Source organism: Sceloporus undulatus, chromosome 5 (assembly GCF_019175285.1).
Source record: "Sceloporus undulatus isolate JIND9_A2432 ecotype Alabama chromosome 5, SceUnd_v1.1, whole genome shotgun sequence".
Classification (NCBI taxonomy): Eukaryota; Metazoa; Chordata; class Lepidosauria; order Squamata; family Phrynosomatidae; genus Sceloporus; species Sceloporus undulatus.
Genome location: NC_056526.1, coordinates 20,355,756 through 20,377,019, shown reverse-complemented (window position 1 = coordinate 20,377,019; position 21,264 = coordinate 20,355,756). Strand labels below are relative to the sequence as shown.

The 21,264-nt window shown below is 40.4% G+C and overlaps 1 protein-coding gene across 1 annotated transcript; it reads left to right on the top strand.

Annotated features, from left to right (window-relative positions):
* The first annotated feature begins 98 nt into the window (after positions 1-98).
* CCDC77 (coiled-coil domain containing 77) lies at positions 99-19,978 on the top strand. The gene is made up of 12 exons (XM_042469822.1): positions 99-694; positions 2,697-2,752; positions 3,943-4,144; positions 5,728-5,870; positions 7,608-7,704; positions 9,536-9,605; positions 9,886-9,980; positions 11,890-12,038; positions 14,207-14,582; positions 16,634-16,759; positions 16,849-17,001; positions 18,115-19,978. Exons 2-12 carry the CDS (start codon positions 2,715-2,717, stop codon positions 18,259-18,261), a joined length of 1,596 nt encoding a protein of 531 aa, XP_042325756.1. The 5' UTR covers positions 99-694; positions 2,697-2,714; the 3' UTR covers positions 18,262-19,978.
* The last annotated feature ends 1,286 nt before the right edge of the window (positions 19,979-21,264 follow it).

Here is a 21,264-nt window from a genome sequence, read left to right as displayed (position 1 = left end):
GAATTCTGGGAGTTGGAGTTTGTTGTGGGCCCCACAACAAACTCCAACTCCCAGAATTCCATAGCCTTGAGCCAGAAAGAGTTAAAGTGGTGCCAAACTGGGTTATTTCTCCAGTATGGATGCAGCCTTAGATTCTCAGTTGTGTTACTCTGGTCTTTGTTTTGCATTTTGTGACCAGATGCAAAGGATGTCAAGGCATCAGAAAAGGTAGTAGTAGGGCTTTCAAGAAAAAATAATGGAGGCCATGGTCAAAGGAAAGCAAGCAAACAAACAAAAACACTGAACATTCATATAAATGTAAATTCATGGCTTCTTAGTCCTGCTCAAAATGGAGGACATTTTGGACTTCTTCCCTTACAGAAGGCTGAAATGAAGATGAAGGAGACGTCCTAAAAAAAAATTAAGGCCTAGTTGTGGCTCAAGTCAGTGAAAACATCCTCCTCCCGTTGCTAGGGCAACCGAGACCTTGGTTTCAACGTTAGGACTTCATTTCCCAGCGTGCCTTGCGAACGGATTTCTTTTTAAAAGAGGAGGAGGTGGATGGGTGGGTCGCCGGTTGTGATTGGACAATAAACGACGCGCCGTTTGTTACGTAGCTTGCGATTGGCGGGCTCTTAAAGCCCTGGGCCTTGGTTGCCTTTGCTTGCTGTTTCCGTTGAGAAGCGGCGCTGCTGCTTGGCGCGAAGGGGAAGCGGTGAGTGGATGGACGGCTGGGTCCCAGGGTTGCATGGCGAGGAGGATATAATAATAGAAAAGCCGTAATAAAACAGAGACCGCGGAGGAGCTGCACAAGTTCAGCCCAGACAATGAGGAAATGCAGTCAAGAAACCAGAAGGAGATTAGGAATGGGGAAGGGCAGCTCTGGTCCGACACACACTGCAGAAATAATCCACCTCGAGACCGCTTTTAACTGCCCTGGCTCGGCGCTATTGGATCCTGGGAATTGTAGTTTCTTGTGGCCCCAGACCTCTGTGGCAGAAAAGGCTCAATGTTTCACAAAAAACTACAGTTCCCAGGATTCCCTAGCATTGAGCCATGGCAGTTAAAGAGGCCTTAAGATGGTTTATTTTCCCAGTGTGTTGTGGGCCTATGGGCTAAATCCAGTTGTCAGTACTAGCTAGAGAGGGTACTAGAGAAGGCCTTTGACAGGGTTCCCCGTGACATTCTTGCAAACAAGCTAGTGAAATGTGGGCTACACAAGGCAACTGTTACATGGATTTGTAACTGGTTGATCGGCCGAACGCAAAGGGTGCTCAACAACGGCTCTTTTTCATCCTGGAGGGAAGTGACCAGTGGGGTCCCACAGGGCTCTGTCCTGGGCCCAGTGCTATTCAACATCTTTATCAATGACTTGGATGACAGAATTGGGGCATACTTATTTAATTTGCAGATGACACCAAATTAGGAGGAGTAACTAATACCCCAGAAGACAGGATCAAAATTCAAAATGACCTGAATAGACTAGCAAGCTGGGCCAAAGATAACAAAATGAATTTCAACACGGAGAAATGTAAGATACTGCACTTAAAATGGGAAAATGAAATGAACAGATATAGGCTGGGTGACACCTGACTGAAGGAGACTATGTGTGAAAGGATCTAGGAGTCCAAGTAGACCACAAGTTGAACATGAGTCAACAGTGTGATGCGGCAGCTAAAAAGGCCAATATGGTTTTAGGCTGCATCAATAGAAGTATAGTGTCTAGATCAAGGGAAGTAATAGTGCCACTCTATTCTGCTCTGGTCAGGCCCCATCTGGAATATTGTGTCCAGTTCTGGGCACCACAATTTAAAAAGGACATTGAGAAACTAGAGCGTGTCCAAAGGAGGGCGACTAAAATGGTGAAGGGTCTGGAAACCAAGCCCTATGAGGAACAACTTAGAGAGCTGGGGATGTTTAGCCTGGAGAAGAGAAGGTTAAGAGGTGATATGAAAGCCCTGTTTAAATACTTGAAGGGATGTCATATTGAGGAGGGAGCAAGCTTGTTTTAGTGCTGCTTCAGAGACTAAAACACGGAACAATGGATGCAAACTGCAGGAAAAGAGATTCCACCTCATCATTAGGAGGAACTTCCTGACAGTAAGGGTGGAACACACTCCCTTGGAGAGTGGTGGAGTCTCCCTCCTTGGAGGTCTTTAAACAGAGGCTGGATGGCTCTTGTGGTCTTCCAAATCTACGATTCTGTTATTCTACATGGCATGTGTCTTTTCCTATCTTTCTGCTGCCTTCTACCTTTCCTAGCATTATTGGCTTTTCCAATGAGTCATGCCTTCTCAAGATGTGGCAAACTACAGCAGCCTCAGTTTGATCATCTTGGCTTCCAGGGAGAGTTCAGCCTTGATCTAGGACCCCAATTGTTTGTCATTTTGGCTTTTAACAGTATCCTCAGCACTCTTCTCCAGCAGCACATCCCAATAATAATCCAGTTTGAGACTGCTTTAACTGCCATGGCTCAGTGCTAGGGAATTCTGAGAACTGTAGTTTTGTGAGACATTTAGCCTTCTCTGTCAGAGCTCTGGTGTCACAATAAACTACAGTTCCCAGGATTCCCTAGCAGTGAGCTGGGACAGAAGATGAAAGCCACATATGGCACTTGAAACTGGAGGAAAGGCAAGGTATAAGTGTCTTGGTGGTGTGTTATTTGCTATGTGTGTTCCATTTTTACTTACTAAAGACTGCATTTGAGATTATTGCAGGAATCAGGAGTGATTACCATGACTACTTCTCCAGGAACACCCTCTGCATCAAAAAGGTAAGTCACAGAACTAGCTGCCACTTTTATGTTTCTTTGGGCCCGAACAGACAGGCCAAAATAAAGCTTCTTCGGGTCACTTTGGAGGTATGCTGTTTAAATGATGCATGCATCCTAACATGATGGAAGCCACACCAAAGCCACACTCCATTCCTAATGATGGGAACACAGCTTTGACACGGCTTCCAGCCTCTTAGGATGCATGCTTCATTTAAACAGCATACCTCCAAAGTGACCCAAAACAGCTTTATTTTGGCCTGTCTGTTTGGGCTCGTGGTTGATTTCCTCTTCATTTACACTGAGGTAGGTATATCCATAAAGTTATTGTTGGACTGCAACTCCTATCAGCCCTAGCAAGGATAGCCAGTAGTGAGGAATGCTAGGAGTTGCAGTCCAAGTCCATCTAGATGGTCATATCTTCCCACCCATAGTTTACATTCTGGATATATGATTTGCAACAAGCACCATAAATGATAAAAAGAAAAACAAGTAATTATAATTGTACAGTATGTACAGCGCTGTATAAACTTACAGTGCTTTATAAATAAAGGTTAATAATAATAATAATAATAATAATAATAATAATAATATGACACATGTGTGACACATGAGTGAGTTTGAACAGCTCATAGCTGGAGAAGGGCAAGTTTAAAATAATGGTTAAATGCTTTAGGTTATGTTTCCAAATTTGTACCTTAATATTTGATTATTTCAGCGAGAGCTGTTGAGCAATTATATGTCTTTACATGGAATAATATTTATGCCAGTAGTGAGACTTCTAAACATTGGAATGTTTAATTGCCTCTTCATGCACCCATATTTTTCCTTTAAGCAGACTTCCTCAAAAATCTGCAAAATGAGTCCGATGAGTGTCCCCTGTCAGGGAATATCAAGCCACTGTTTTTGTCTAAATGGAGAAAAAGACCTCACCAGTCTTAGGATTCTCTCACACCTTCCTTATAGAGGTTCTGGTTTTGGTTAAAAGAGGTTGCCACACATTTTACAAAATTGGGGAGGTGAAAATGGGAAGGGAACGTTAAATGGTTAAATAAAATTTCACTTCAGATCCTCATTTGTTGTCCTGTAAATGTGAGCAAGTCATGTATTTATATGCTGTTGCTTGGTATTATTCAAGTATTGAGGTTTGGCAGTTGTTATGGTTTTAGTAACTGTTCAACCACATTCTCCAGGTCACCCACCAGCTGTGCTCGTTCCCCACCTCCCCAACAGAAGGATTCTACTCCTCTTCCTTCAATCAATGAGCGCCTGGCCTACCTCCGCCCTTCACGGGAACTGCTGGAGTACTACCGAAAAAAGATTGCAGAATTTGATGAAGAGCATGAGGAACTAGTCAAAAGGCTAGAGAAATATAAAGCAACATATGATGAACAGGTAGGAAAAGGGAAATTATTGTCCAGACAGAAATAGGTGAGTTGACAAGGACTTCTGTAATATTTTGAAGGAGCAGTTAGTGCAAGTATAGCAACTGTGCAGTCCTCCAGTTGTTGGATTACAACTCCCAGTAGCCTCAACTAGAATAATCAGGAGTGTGGAATATTGGGACCTACAGTTCCACAACATTTAGAGGGCTGCACAGTCCTCACCCCAGTGCTGATTGATTTTGTGTTTCTTTTCTTGCAAATGGAGTTTTTACCATCTCAAATTTTGGGGGGAAATTCAAGTGGAAACCATATTCTGTTTTTAAAGCCCCAAAGAAGTAGATGTGAACCATATGCAAGGTGGCTGTGGTCATGAAACCACTTATAGCTGAGGAGGAACCTCCAACCTTTAAAACCTTGTTTGCTTAACATTCTGGAGAAATGAAGGAAGTCTATGTGGTGTTCTTCTTTCCTTTTTTTATTTAATAAATATGTTCCCAGGATTGAGTGTCATTCCTTCTGCATCAGTTAGTCCTTAGCCTCATTCACTGTCCTAAGAGAAGGAATTATAATTTGCACCAAATCATACTTGTACCACATTTCTGTGAAAACTGGTATCATTGTTAGAAACTAGACAAGGATCTAAGAAGTCAGGATGAGGATCTTGTTTGTGCTTATCCACCCAACAAGTTGGCTGCCATACTTGTCCAGTCAGCAAGTTGCCTGTCTCAAAGAGGCCCAAACCCTGTGAGCATATGTGTATCTGCAGCATACAAATGAATGCTAAACCAGCAGCCTCTTGGCACCACCTGGCTATTTTGTTGCTCTCACATCCTGTCCTTTTCTGTTTGGGAGCAAAGTGCAACACAGATAATTTCCTGCAAGATTGCACTTGTTGTCTTCAAGGCACATCCTTTCCCAGCAGGAGGAGATATCCACAGTAGCAAGGGGGTAGCTGAACAGGTCCTTGCATGCACAGTAAGAGGGAAGATGTGCAGGGCTGTAGTTTTCACACTGATCTCTTTGCTTATGTAGCCTGCTTGGAAAGTGACATTCCAGTAGGCAGGAGAGAGGAGAACACAGCAGTGAAGCAGATAGCCAGCGTCTGATATTTAAGGTGTGAGAAATACTTCTTACAATACATGTGCTGTACCACTGAACCATAAAATAAGAGGCAGAAGGGTGTTGCAACCAGGAGAGTTTGATCCAGGATGCTGACAAAAAGTAAGGAATGAAGGCTAGGACTGAGGTTTGGAGGGAGTTAGTAATTGAAATGAAGTGAGAGTAATAGGGACAGCTTGCTTATGTTCTGCATTAATTTTCTCTACAGTTCTGCTGTCTAGGAAAGAATTTTAGCATATGCAATACCCAATGAAAAAGTGGGTGGAGAACCTTCGCAAAACCTCTTCTGTTGCAAACTGCCAAAACTAGATTAGCTTGGTCCTGCCTATATTACATTTGATTTTCATAGAAGTTACAAAAGACTCACCCACTTCTTGAAAGTTGCCAGGTTTATCAATGAGGAAACACATATCTGTCCTATGCTTGCTTTAACTACCAGGTGCTCATTAATGTGCTTCTATTTTCTCCACACAGCACAAATTACAATGGGAAATGCGTCAACGCGAAGAAGAAATTGCAGAATTGCAGAAGGCTTTGAGTGACATGCAGGTTTACCTCTTCCAGGAGAGAGAGCATGTGCTGCGTCTTTATGCTGAGAATGATCGATTGAAAATCAGGTTTGTTTTGGTGGTGATCAGTAAAAACTGGAGAAATCAAGCACAAAAATGTTCTGGCCCTCACTGGAAGTGTGCTAGATACTACTAGATACAAAGTTCTAACAGTACAGAGAGCATCTGGATGTGACAGGTCTATGGATTTGGAACATGCTCATGTGGTTTGTGTGCATCAGCAAGGATGACATTGTGTGAAAAGACTATAAAGGGAAACAGTATGCTTGTGCTGTATTACTTTATTTTGATGATCTCTATATTTTGGGTGCACACGCAAAGATCTTAGAGAAGAACACAATGCATATCATCAGTCCTAAAATGGATCCAGTGAGATGTGCTAAATTTTCTTCACCACTGTTGTTGGAGTCTCCTTTTTGTTGAACTACTTTGTGGTAGAACAGAGGTCCAATGGTAGTGGCACTTGAGGAGATTATTGATAAAAAGACCCACTTCTGCACTTGCAGAATAAAATAAAATACAAAAGTAGTCAAAGAAGAATAAGTAACAATGGGAGGACCATTTATTTCATAAGATATAACTTGGAAATGCTGTTATCTCCTTGCTACATTCAACATATGTATGAGTATGACTGCTCAAAAGCTACACTGGTGACATATCTTTGTGACTTTTACTCATTCCTTGTAGTGGTAGCTTGACTTATGTTAGCAAATGCACATAAATTAACATCAGCACTTCTAATTTATGCCACCCTTTTTTGAGCATTAATAAGTAGCACAGTTAAACATGAATATATCCTATCTGTCAGGAAGATGGAAACGTAAGGCAGAATATAAGTGCCAAAAATAGCTAGAACCAGTAAGGAGAGGAGAGGAGTATTTTTGTATACATTTAAGATTAAATGCAGTTGCTGTTTTACATGAAGAATGTCTTCTTTTTTTAACCTAAACTAAACATATTGGAGGTCTGCACTTTTTTCATATAGTTTAACAACTATTACATGCCATAAGCAATTTGATCCAAACTATGTTTTTACAATGCAACCTGTTAATCTTGCCATATGCATTTGCATACACAACTTTACCTTTTACTGTCTAATTCTGGGAGTTGCCTCTAAATGTAACTTCTGCACGATCCGGTCAGTTAAGTGTTGACATTTATGTTCAAGGGACGATACCCACAACATATCTGCCATATTGTGGTTTGACACTAAAATGGGCAAATTATTCAAAGGATTTATTACTGCATGCACTGACAATACATCTATTTTGTAACAATATCAGTAATTGCCCTCATTTTGAACAGTCCATTTAGCTTTTCAGAGCCTGATCTAACATTATTTGAATGATGGTAGAAAGTTAAATTTTGAATGGTAACAGTTTTATTCACCATTTATTGTTGTTTGTTTGCTTGTTTGCTTTGCTAATAGTGCCCTGCAGAGGTTAATTATTCTCTGTTCCAAACCCCCATTTTAATAGGATTCAACTGTTACATTCTGCCTCAACTCCATGCAGAATACATGGGGGCAGGGAGAGAGAAAGTCTTTAGATGGAAGATTATATGGGAAATATTTGTGCTTTGGAAAATTTTTATGAGCTGTATGTTTTCATGAGCTTGATAGAGTGCTCTTGAAGATTCTAAAGGAACCAAGGACTTCCAGTGTATGTAAACAGGGGTTTGCTTCCTTGTTCTCAATTGTTAATCGGGCTTCCCATAATCATCAAAGATGCACAACTGCTTTCTCTTCCAAATTGTACAAGTCATCTTTCTTTCAATGGATTCCAGGGAGTTGGAGGACAGAAAGAAAATCCAGCACCTTTTGGCTTTAGTGGGAACGGACAATGGTGAAATAACTTATTTTCACAAAGAGCCACCACATAAGGTAAAAGGGGCTCAGTGAACCAGCAAACAATTTAATCATTTATTTTTATTTCTTTATTGCCTCTCTGTAAAGCACATCAGACATATAGCAGGGGGTGTTTCACAGAATGTATTAAATGCACAACATATTATAACATATAACAAACCTAAATGTGTGACAAAGAAACATGTTTTAAAACTAGCATCCATATATATTGAAATAGCTGAAGTACATTTTAGAATGAAAAGTCCCTAATACATGCATGCCTAGATCACCCAGGAAAAACAAAAAACAAATCAGGAAAGGTATAAAGGAAGAGGGAGGCAATGTTGAGTCCTCCCCGATGTTTTGCCCCAGCCAGCATGGCCAGTAGTTAGGGATGATGGATGTTCTAGTCCAAGGGCATCAGGTTGTCTACTGTCTGAGTTTAAATCAGGGTCTCCCAAAGTGTTTGAAAGGGGCAAATTTTAACTTTGCCCCCACAGAGACAATTTAGGCCCAGAGTTGGCTCTTTTTGGAACAGGAAGTGAAGAGAAAGTGAGTTCTTCTCACTTTCTGTTGTTAAAAGAGTCCTTGCTGGGCTTCAAATGGACCAATGGGACCTAAAAATAGCCATACCTCTTAGAAGGGGTGTAAGGGCAAATATATGTGTGTGCTTTTATATGTGATGGAATTACAGACTACCAATATTGATGCAGCCAGAGAAAAGGGCTTTTTAGTTATGCCAATTGCTGGCAAGTGTGATACTTTGGAAACTAATTTTACAAGGAAGGGAGACAGGTTTAGTTTGGTTTACTGTTCTGTTAGATGAAGCCTTCTTCTGGGCTTAAAACAGCCCCACGGGACCCGCTTCCACCCACCGTGGTTGGGAGTTTTGAACCAAATGTTTTTGAACATTTTTGAATTCCAAGGGGGGAAGAGGATACTAAGAGTGGGTGCTGTGACAAGAGCCAGGAATTAGGACTCCTACTGGGGGCCAGTGTGGCCTCCTACCTCCTGGTAGTTGCCCACCCTTACTGTAAACAGTATTCTGTGCCCTCCACTTGTGGATTTTTCCTGATTTCCTGCTCTCCCAGCAGGTACTTGTACTCCCTGAAAATCACTTGAAGGTTTAGTGACTTTCAGAGCAATGTGGGAAGTGATGCAGGAATGAGAAGAGGGGCTTTTAAAACAAAATTGTCTTGTTCCATTGCATTGGAGCCTCTTCCATGTAGAGAAAGTCAACTGAAGATCTAAGTCAAAGTATAAAAGCTGTTATTAGTGGTAATCAGTTCACTCATTAGTACCATGAAATCAATGCATTCCACTCCACACAGTTAATGCTTCCATAGTGATGCCATTCCAGAGGTATAAATATGTTAGTCCTAGAGTCTCATGCAACTGCACACCAGCAAAATAATACTGAGCTATCTTTGTCCACTTTGTGTTCACTTCAGCAATGGAAGGGGATACCTACCTGCCTATGTTAAAATGGCTTGAAAAGGACATTTTATAACAGCTAGGTTTCTGTGGCAAGACTATTCCAGGGTTAAACTATAAATAAATAAATACAATAATAATAAAACCGGCCTGATATAGCAGCTACATGTTATTGTTGGGAGACTAAAGTGGATGAAACTTCTGCACTCCCCATGGGTTCCCGTTTAAAAGTAGCAGTGTGCAATGTAGGCTTCTAGCTTAACAAAGCTGAAGCTGGATGGCAAGATACTGTCCTATTTCAGGCATGCTGCTGTGCTTTTATATTATTTGTAATTGATTTTGTTTTATCATCTTTGCCATTGTATTGTTTCTAATGTCTATCTTGAAAGTATGGATAGAGCAGAAAATGACCAAACTGTTTTGATTATTATAGGTCACTATACCTCAAAAGCCAATCATGGACAGAGATTTGCATGATCGAAATAAACCTATTTTAAAAACAGGTAATGGGAAAATAAAAATTGTTTCCAGAGAAGAGGATGTCTGATACTTTAGGAGATAGTTGGGATGTGTGGGAAATACATGAATTTTACCATGCATGCCTCTTTCTTCTGATAATTCTGCATTGTGATTATTCCTGGGTATGGAACAGAAGTAGCTTTTTCAAGTTCTGTTAGCCACTGTGGCCTAGAAAGTTTTCTCATGGGGAAACCTGATTTAGGTTAGTTAAACAAAAAGAGTGACTGAACACTTTTATCAGTTAAATTTTTATTTCTACTTTAGGAATTAAAAACTCTACCTCAAAACCAGCAGCAAAGGGAGAGAAACCAGAAAGTGTGGATAGATATGAGAGAGATGAACAAACTCTCTTATTGCAGGTAATCATTTACTGTCTGTGAGTGTGTGCAATTAGGCTTTTTTAGGTTTCAGGTCAAAAAATCAGGTGTGCTGATGGTGCAGATGATTTACTTATTCTTTTGTGTATATTGTTTCCATTGAAATTTGAAGAACTGTAATTCAGTTTATCTATAACCTCCAAAGCCTCTTCTGAGAGTTGACCGAACTGCTGAATAATAGCCTTGGTGGGAGCACATGAGCAATAGGTGAACAGAAGTGCGGATGGCGAAAACTCCTTTCTTTTTGTTAACTTCTTTGTTTTGAATTCAAGCCAATAAATACTAACACATTAAACTAACACATTACCCTCCATTGATTTAAATGCAGGATCCTGTATGATGTGCATTTGTGACCCAGCACTTTGCTCTTCGCCTGTGATGATCTCCTCAGTCTTGATTATACTGTACTTGGATTTCTGGTTTAAGTGATGAGAGGTTTGCCTCAAAGCCAGAAGTGGAAAGAGAATCAAAGTGTATGGAAGAGCTGTCTGTTTTGTCTTGGAATTCAAACAACACTAATTTTATTTATTTATTTATTTATTTATACCCTGCCCTTCAGCCCTAATGGCTCTCAGGGCGGCTTACAATTATTATTTTTAATCAGACAGTTCCCTGCCCTCAGGCTTACAATCTAAAAGACACGAAACAAAAGGAGAAAGGAATGGTGGAGGGAAAGGGGATGAGGTCCAGTGGATCTTCTCTCCCTCTGAGGCCTGGACCAAGGCAGATGGATTGGAGGGGGGCTCTTCCTTCTTCCAGGCTAGTCCTGATGGAGCTGGACCTGCCTGGTGAACTCAGGCCGGCAGATGGCAGTTATGGACGGCGGAGTCTCCTTCCTCTCAGGCCGATTTTTTTTTAATTTTCACTTAGGGTGTCTCATTGTTACAATGCTTTCCCTCAAAACACACACACACCAGTAAGCTGTTTAGGGCACCCATTACTCACCCATTCACAAGGAGATAGGCCTGGTACATTTGGAAAGCTACTAAAGTTTCAGATAGCCAGCTTGTTATATGAGGATTGCACTAATTTTGGACTTGAATTAGTTTAGGAACTTGCCAACAGATTTAAAGATGGCTGTGTAGATAAAGCATTTGCCTGGTTGTTCTGTTTGCAATGTTATCTTTGGCTGTACTGATTATGAAATATCTTAAAGCTTTTTGTCTTATTTTCAGTATTCTCTTTTAATGCCAAATGAGCAAAACTGATAATGTTTGCGAGTGTGAAGCTTTATATGAGACAACTTCCTAATTGCTAAAATTTTGCAAATCTTTTAAGTTTCATGGAGTAGTTCTTTCAGATGAATAAGATGGCTGAAGATCAGTCTAAAAGTACAGTGTGTCTGTGCCAACCACAAATTTGCCATCTGCAATTTGAGCTGCCACAGATGGCAAGTCCCAGCTTTTTCAATGGGTACTGTGTGTGCTGCGGTGCAAGCGGGCTTGTGTGTCCATTGAAAAGAATGGGACTTCAGGTCCCATGTTTTTTGCTGTCTTCAGGGGAGTAGGGAACAGATCTCCTCCCCCCCCCCTGCAGATAGCAAGGGACAACTGTATTTTTTTATGAATTTGGAAGGGAGACAACAGCTTCCCTGCTTTCCCCCATCTTTACAAGGGTTCTGCAATACATCCAATAGTCTGTCATCAATCGGAATGAAGCTCCTGACATCTTCCATGTTGGATTTATGCAAACATCATTACATCTGAAAGGGTGCTGCACCAACTCTTCTCAAGGTGGAAAATGCTATATGAGGTTACCTTTTCAGTTGTCCTTGAAAGGAAAGCTAGTGATACATTTAAAAGTAAGCAAAGGAGCATTAGCAGTTCTGCAGTGGAAATCACTGGATACCTTGACAGGGCTGCGGGTTCTCTTCTTTTTCATCATGGTCAAGGTGGAAGCGCTTCAAGCTCAGCTAGAGGAACAGACCAAGCTGTCCAAGGAGCAGACTGAAGCACTGCTAGAGGACAGGCGAATCCGTATAGAGGAAGCTCAGGTCCAGCATCAGAGGGATCAGGACAAGATCAAAGATCTTACTGAAAAGTAGGTGGGAGGAAAAATCTCTTGCTTTGGTAAGAGTCTAGATACATATTAGGAAATAAATATTGTTCTAATGGAGAGTCGTGCTGGTCAGCTATGTGGCAGTTGTGTTTGTTGCTCTCCTTGGTGCTGAATTCAGAAGGTGAGATGTTCTGCAGCATCTTGTGTCTCTAAAAGCAGGAATAAGGTGGCAAGGGGGCAAACAAATGACATACTGAGGACACCAGGGACATACTTGCACTGTCCTGTTCTGTAGACAGAATCTTAGAGCAAACATATAACATTGATTGTCTTGGTAGTTCTGCTGATAGAACACTTGATTGTTAGTCAGACTTTTGCTTTTGGTGTAGGGCAGGTACAGGCCACCAGGGGCATAGGGGGCCACCTTGGCTGCCCCAGGGAAACTGGACATGTCCAACAGACGTGTCTCCCTAACATTCACATTACCTCCAACTTGGCCTATGGGGCAGGGAAGCAGTTACTGTAATGGTTCTCAAACTGGAGCGGGACCTGTGGCGGGGTATAATAGTTGTACAAGGGGCAGGGTGCAAGAAATGTCAGCCTGCAAGAACAGCAAATGTGAAAAAGGTCAATCATGTGTGTGTGTTTGTGTATTTGTATGCATTGCACCGTTGAGGATTGACATGTCCCTTCAAAAGCGACACTAAGTGTCTTCCCTTATTATGCTTTTCTCCAATCTCAGAGATAGCAAAAGTCAGCTTTCTTTTTTATGTGCATTTCCCACTCAGTTTCTGTGGAGGTTCTGTCATTGGCGCATAGGTGCATGCCCCTTAGCAACCATAAGGAGCACAGAGGCCAGCCTGCCCAGCTCTGGGGAGAAGGAAGGAAGAAAGAAGATGAGGCTGTGAAAAGGCCCTACAGCCATCTCTGTGCTTATCAAGCTGAGAGGAGTTTGCTCAGTTTCTTTTCTGAGATGATCTGTTCCCTTGCCACCTCACCCTCACCCTTGCAACCCATTCAGGGTAATTGCTCTGGATGGATTTCAAGGAGCCAATGCTGCTGAGTGGCAGGAATGCATCAAGTAAAAAAGCAACCCAGTAAACCTTCTCCAGCTTGAGAGATGCAGAGGGCAAGTCCACATGGCTTTTGGGAGATTGAAAGAAGAAAACACGACTGCTGAAAAGGCCCTACAGCCACCTCTGCATGTTCCCCTGTTATGCCTTCCTCCAGCCTCAGGCATAGTAAAAATTGGCTTAACTTTTTATGTATGTCCTTTTCAGCTTCTCTATGCTTTGTCCTTGGCAAAGCAGAAACATGTCCCTTAGTGATCATGAGATAGTTACTTGGGTGGAGGGAGAGAACTGAAGAGGAGGTAGAGAGCACAAGGGCTCGATGTTAAGGCAGAGGGCATGTGCAATACAAGAAGCCTGTGTGTGTGAGAGAGAGAGCTATCATTTGGTTTTTATCTGTGAGGCAAACAAAAATGTGTATACTACAAAATCAAAATATTGTATTGATATACTATATCGGGGGCATATGTGCAACATCCACATATGTATGGAAAGGGGGTCATAGGCATAAATAGTCTGAGAACCACTGAGTTAAAACACCCCCCTTTAGCTTTCTCTGGGTCATTTTCGGACCATTTTTCCATCAGGGAAATGACTTGAAAGTTGACTTCCATAGCCACCCTTTCTCTGCCCCTGGTCAAAAGTTTGAGCTCCAGCTTAGGATTCCTCCTGCATATTGATTTTATTTGTGGGTAAGATCCATAGTTCAGTGATAGAACATGTGAGTTTCATGAATACAAGGTCCCAGGTTCAGTCTCCATGGTTTCAGGTATCAGAAACATCTGCCTACTAAGCATTCAGTGCTGCTGCCTGTCAGAATAAATATTTCTGAGCATAGATGGATTAGTGGTCTGACTTGAATAGACAGAATCACATTTCCAGCTGTCTCATGATAGTTCCATGTAGGCCTAAAGCAAGGAGATAACTTCCCAGTCCAAAAGTCCTAGTGTTTTTAGTTTTTATATCTAAAATATAAAATTAGATAAAATTGTATTAAAAAAGGATTCATGGGTTGTTGGTTTTTTTACTTGAAACTTGTGGAACCGTGACAGCAATTGCTTCCAATTCATCACTTCAGTTTGTGAGGGAGTTTAGGAGCTGGGAAACAAATAAATTATTAATTGTCATTAATCTCTCTAGATATCACAAAGCTCAAAATTTGTTGTATGAGAGCACAAGAGATTTTCTCCAGATGAAGTTTGATGCGCGAGCAAATGAGAAATCTTGGATGGCAGAGAAGGATACTCTCTTGAGGAAGCTGGACAGAAGCAAAGATAGAGGCCAGTGGAGACGAGGCCAGTGGAGACAAGGCCAGTGGAGACAAGTTGGACAGGATAGTGGTCAGGACCAAGACGACATCAACGAAAGTTGGGACAGTAGCGCAGATGAGTGGGACAGCAGCCCATGGCAGCAAGCATCTTCCCACAAGAAGCTAGGAAGGAAACAGAAAAGAGGTGCCAAACACACATCTCAAGCAGAGCATGAATATCATAAGCTATATGATGCACAGATTCAGGTAACAGCAGTTGCTTTGTGCGACTCCACATTTCTGAGAGCTCAGTAATATAACATCAGATTTCCACAACTGTGCTTCTGTAGCATATTAAAATATAGTATTATTTTCTCTTGACAGTCTGTCTTTTTAACGTTACTCCATCATTAAGAAATATTTTCTCTTTACCGCTTGATATTATGAAAGTTGTATGCATCCTGGTACTTGACAGTGCCTCTTTATATTATACTTTTCATCAGTACTGTTAGTGGTGGTGTAATTATTCCTCTGCTTGGTACTGCGGGGTAGGTGGGGTTTGATTAGGGGCAGACTGAAGAAGGTGAGTTTCTTTGATTTAGTGGGAAAAAGTCCAAAAAATGTTGAGAATAGCTTCAAACACATAAAGATTTGCTTTGAGCAAGATGAAGGTAAGTTTGCCACTGTTCTTTCTGGGTCAAAGCAGTGGGCTTAAACTGACTGGAAAGTTTGAAGCTGGGGTACATCTAAGAACAGTGGATTTGAGAAGAGATAATAAAAGCCTCATCAAAGGTGTTTGTTAAGCTCAGGTTAGAAAACCATTTGATTTGTTTAATTTAAGTAAATATAATCTGCAAGCCAAGAGTATTAAGTGGAGAACCATTTAAGATTATGTCTAGACATATATCCAGGAGTGGCTGTTAGTTACACTTCAAAAAAAGGAAAAAAAAAATTAGGCAGGACCTGGAAAGAGTAAATCTACTGTCCCACAGCATAAAATCACTTCCAGTTATAGGGTTGAGTTTTCATCTTTGCACTTGGATCTTTGTTCATTTTCAGTTTAAAAACACTAGCTAAGTCATAATTACTATTTCAGTTGATTGATTATGAGAAGATTCTGCCTTGAGCATATGGTAGAAATGCCTACCTGTAGATCAAAAACCTATACTTTTACTTTTTAATCTGAGAAATTAAATCCACCATCTCTACAACCTGCTTTTTTTCAGAAATAGTTACAACTGGATGAACTTTACACTGGAAAGATCTGTTTGCCACCTAGTCTGTTTACCTCGCTCTTCCAACACCTCCCTCTTCCCTTTGATGTCATTGTCCACTGCTCTTGTCAGTTAGATCCTACTGATGGTTTTAGATCAGAGGAAGGTAGCAGTGACAGAGCAATTGTGCATTTGTTGTTCCTATTATGTGCCTTCATTTCCAATTTATGGCGACTGTAAAGTGACCTTATCACAGATTTTTCTTGTCAGGTTTCTTCAGAGGAGGATAGCAATTGCCATCCTCTGAGGCTGAGAGAGTGTGACTTGTTCAAGTGCACTAGCGGGTTTCATGGCCAAGCCAGGATTTGAACTCTGGTCTCCAGAATCATAGGCCTGAAACACATGGGCCAAATAAAGCAGCTTTTTGGGGTGTGTCAAATGGCAAGAAACTGCACCAAGGCTATGGGGCTAAAAGCTGGACCAAAAAGAACCTTAAATAATCTGACCTAGACTGAATAATGCACACCTTCAACCCTGCATATAAACACCCTGATGCCAGAGCATTTCTAAAGGAGCGATCTATCCTAACTGTAACCCTAAAGCTGCATATAAACGCACCAGAGCAGATGTGCATTTAAGGACAGAACTGGCATACCCAAGCAGTTGGGGTGGCAGTGCAAAAAAGTAAAAATGTGATACTTCTACTGGATGTAAATCAAAAACCATCCTCTTACATTTCAAAGGAAGTGTATTGAGAGCCAGCATGATGAGCATTGGACTATGACTCTGGAGACCAGGGGTTGAATTCCTGCTCATTTATGGAAACCTAGTAGGGGACTTTAGAAAAATCACACACTGTTGCCAAGGAAATCCTTTGATAGGGTCATCTTAAGGTTGCCATAAATTGGAAACGACCTGAAGACACACGGCAACAACAAAGTACACATCAGAATGTCCATGTGGTACCTATTTTTGTCATACCAATAATTGATTATTCACAGTGGTCCATTTGTCATTGCACTGCAGTTTAGGAAGGAACCTGTTTTGCACAAAACACTGATTATAGCATCAGATAATCCCAGTTTTTTAAAATCTCAACTCCAGGGACTACAAGATCAATTAACACAGGAACAACGTTTAGCTGATATGTACCGAGAGCAGTGTGTAGCGCTGGAAGAGGAACTGGCTAAGATTCGGGAACAAGGAGATGTGGGAAGAGAGATCTTCAAGGTAAATGCCTTGAGTATCTGTTGACACTGTCTTTGGAACCACTGCCCCCCATGGGCTATTCACCCATGTGTTTGCTTTGACATTTGCAGGAACGCTCAGAAAAGATGGGGAAGCGCCTACAACTAATGAACCAACGCTATGAGGCTTTGGAAAAACGGCGTGTCATGGAGGTTGAAGGCTTTAAGACTGACATTAAACTGCTCCGGCAAAGGCTGAAGGATTTAGAGAAGCAACTTTTCAAGGTAATTGTTAGAACCAAAAGAACAGCATATATATTTTTTCCTTGCTTTGGACATTAGGTTTATGTTTTGCATTCTGGCTTATGTTTACTGTATGATTATTTTTTGTATCTAATGTTCTTGTAATCTGCTTTGATTCCGTGGGGAAAAGTCAGAATAGAAATAAATTATTATTATTATTATTATTATTATCAACAACAGCCACTTGGAAGAATTAATTTACAATATTTCTTTCTAGAACTCTTTTGGAATGCTTCATTATCAGAATTCCAAATTGTGGGGATAAAGAGCTACAGGTTGGCTGAATACCTGAAAAACAAAGTGGCATTCAGCAACCTGGGTGCCACTAACAAAAATGCCTGTCTCCTAGAGGCTGCCTGCTATATGTGATTTGACAGTGGCACCTGAAGGAAGGCCTTATGTTGAGTATAGCATGCAGAAAGGAACATATGTAGAAAGGCTGTCCTTATGTTTCTTACATCCCAAGTTTTTTTAGGGATTTAAGGATTAAGACGACTTCAGATAGTTGGATAGTTCAATTCACATTTTAGTTCAAGCCTACCTAATTCACAGTTTGCAAACTGGTATGAGAAGTGAACACATTTATTCTTTGGAGGAATACTTCACAGAATTCAGAGAAGTGTAAATATCAACCAAGAAAGCAGGATGTCATATATTAGCGATTAGAATCACCAAATGCAGATGCTAGTGAAATTAACATATAAAAACATATGATAAAATTACATATGTGTATTGATTGGTCCACCAGGTACAGCCTTTCATGGACTTGGATAACCTGGGCACTGTACAGTGGTACCCCGGGATACGAATTGATCGCGTTACAAAATTTCCGGGATACGAAAAAAATAGATAGGAAAAAACTGTTCCAGGTTACGATGTTTTTTTCGGGTTACGAATTTTTTTTTCGGCGCGAAATTCAAAGCGCGGCTAGCGGCTTTCCAGCGCTAGCCGCTAGCCTTTTCGGGTTGCGAAATTACTCGGGTTACGAACGGAGCGGCGGAACGAATTAATTTCGTAACCCGAGGGACTACTGTATCTTGCTTTTGTAATCATCTGTCCATCCTTTTCGTGTTACTTTGTTTTTTCCCTTTTCAGGTGGTAATGACAGCGGGACCAGACCAAGACCTTGCAATTTTGCATGAAGTTCGCCAAGGAAATAAGAGAACTAAAAAGATTCAAGGAGAACTGAAAAATCTAAAGTCAAAAATTTACGGCCTGGAAAATGAATTAAGAGTCTGCTGATACGGCTATACCAGTCAGGAGCAGTGATATAAAAGCCATTATTGAAACAGCTTTCTCATTATCTTCATTCTGTGACAAAATATGTAGCTTGCTGTGACTTTAAGATATAGCTTTATGCTCCAAGACTGAAGGAGCACTGTAAAGCTAATGTGAGATACAGATGTTTTTTTTAAACAGTTTTTAATTTACTTTTTTGTACATGTCCAGATCTGGCTCCCTCTTCTTGTAATGTTAGTTTAGACACAGATTGAGCTGGTCATTTAGTAATTTCTTATTCTCACACACAACATAGCTGTGGCTGGAGGATTGTTTTTTATTTACTCTAAGAATATTGCACTATGGTGATATCACTAAAAGGCATCCAAGTGAATCATGACCCGTGAGTGTCACTGGTTATTATGTAGAAGGAAGGAAAGGCCTCCACATCTCCAGCAACTACTCTGCAAAACAGGATTGAAGGGAAGATGCTCTTATATTATGCCATAGTTATATTCTCTGAATTAGAAACTAGCTTTCCCATCCAAGTGCTAATCTGAGCTTTTAAAAAAAATCTATCCCAATCTAAATATCTCAGTTAAAAGCAAAGCCTATCCATTTTAAATGGGTCTTAATGTCATGTAATTGTGTTTAGAATTATATTCCTTTATCCTAGATTATAGAAATTTGTCTAAGGCTGCAGTCCTATGGAGGATTCCCTCTTGTGTCCAAATGAACTTGAAAGACTTGCTTCCTGATTAACATGTATGGATCAAGTTATGCACTTGTTACTCCTATCATTAGTTTCAGTTAGTTGCTCAAGGATTAGAAAGTTAATACTTCAGTTACAGAATTCTTCCTGGTGCAAGATATACAGGGGGAAATTCTCATGTACCAGTTTGTTCTCTGCTGTAACATTAACTTTGACACTGGCATTTTCTCAGTATTTTTCCCTATCTGCACACAATAGGAGATGTCTGTATATAGACCAGACCATATTAACCTGTCTCTCCTCTGTGAAAACCACTTCTGTATAGCAAAATGCATAGAAAACTGCATTGTGATGATTGTGCCACAATCTATTTGGCAGGGGGAGTACATAAAGAGGATCTATTGCCAGTCAGGTTCCCCTTTCCTCACACATACTGTAAAAGAGAGGCATACAATTGTCACACAAGATGGTCTATATTCGGTTTCTATACTTTTTGCTATAAACAAGTGTTCTCAATCTATAGAAACAATACATTGAAAATCCAGTTACAAGCAACCCTTAGCTTCATTAGAAATCTTCTATCTTGATAGTGTAACAGTTGAAATTGCTCAGGCTCACAAGTTTTAAGAAGGGCAAAGATCAGTCAACGGGAAGCCAAGAAGGCAAAATAAAAGGGCAGAAAGCTACATTTTGCCCTTGGAAATCTAATGAGGCAAGGAACACTAATGTAAATGAGACTGACAGACCTGTTTGTTCTGCAAATGCAAACATGATGTGTTACGTGATATTACCCAGTACTGGCAATATGCCATGACTATGTTCTTGTCTGGCTTCAACTGCTTTGTCTTTACTGAGTAGATGCACAATAATAACATCTTGATAATCTCCAGAGAACAAAATATTTGATATTGCTTTGGAAGTGCCTTAGAGATGTTTTCTAAATTGTGCCCTTTTTTGTACTTGTCAATTCCTTCAATTTCAGATTTTACAATATTAAAATTGAAACTGAACCTCTTATTTAAAAAACAACTCTTATGTTGTACCTTAAAGACTGGAGCGCATTGTGGTATAAGCTTTTATGGACTAGACAAATTCACAGCAATCAGTGTTACACCATTGGTAGATGCATATGGATTGTGGGTGGAAATTTAACCACTGGCACAAAATAGCTAGGACATACACGAGTCCAGTCTGTCCCATTATCTCTGTAAAGCTCAAATATATATTAAGGATACATACATTATAGGTAGTTATCCATATGGGTTGTCATATGATACAAATGACTTAAGGACACAACAATAACAAATGCTGTTCTGTTGGGGAGGGGAAGCTTAATACTGTAACAGTTCCTGTTTATTAGAATAAAAAGGAAAAATGCTTTTGTTCCATAGAAGATTTGGGGGAGAAATTTGGAAAAGGCCCACAATCTGCAAATTAGCAGCACAACAGGTATTGAATAAACTTAATCAGGTTAGGGCCAGCAAAAAATATTAGCAACCCCTAATTGCTCAGTTCTGTGTGAATAAAAATGCCAACAATAATTTGACCGATCTAGTGCTAACTGGAATATAAATCTCATCCTAAAAGATTAAAAGTTAAAAAGATTTAGGTTTTATATTAAGCCTATCTCCATATATGTGTATAAGAAAAAATATGAAAAGTATGTTTAGTCGTTGGATGGTATCCAACAAAAAACCTGTGCAAGTGCACTGAACATTAAAAAAATAAAGTGGAAACAAATGGTGACACAATCTTCCTATATGTGAATTTACATTTTAAAGCAGGAACATTGAATTAAAGACTTAAAAGAAGATCGTCAAGCTTCCTGATAAATTCCAGTTCTACACTTTCATAGTGAATTTTGTAATATATATATTATGGTCAAATAATGGTCACCTTTGATCTGGAAAAGAGAAATAGAGAATCTATTGAAGTTTTATCTTCCTTTTAGTGATAAAGGGGGTGTTCCCACTTGGCAGATAAAACGGATTATATTGGCGCGATTCTGATTCGGATTATGTTCCGGGAATAATTCGAATTTTTTCCATTGTTTCCATTACCAAAAGGGGCAAATTACCTCGATTCATTTAGACCCTGTTTTCATTCCCATTTATTTTAAATCACTTTATTTTAAAGCGGATTAACTTGCTCCCCGTTCCAATTTGTGTCCGCAAGCTGTCAATCAAGCGCCTAGGCTTCAGATGTCACAAGTCTAGGGTTTTTTTTTATTTATTTTTAGGGCAGCCAATGAAAATTGGCTGCATCCAAGGCTCTTCTGTTGTGTCTCCCCAGACTAGAAGGAGGCTTGGCACATC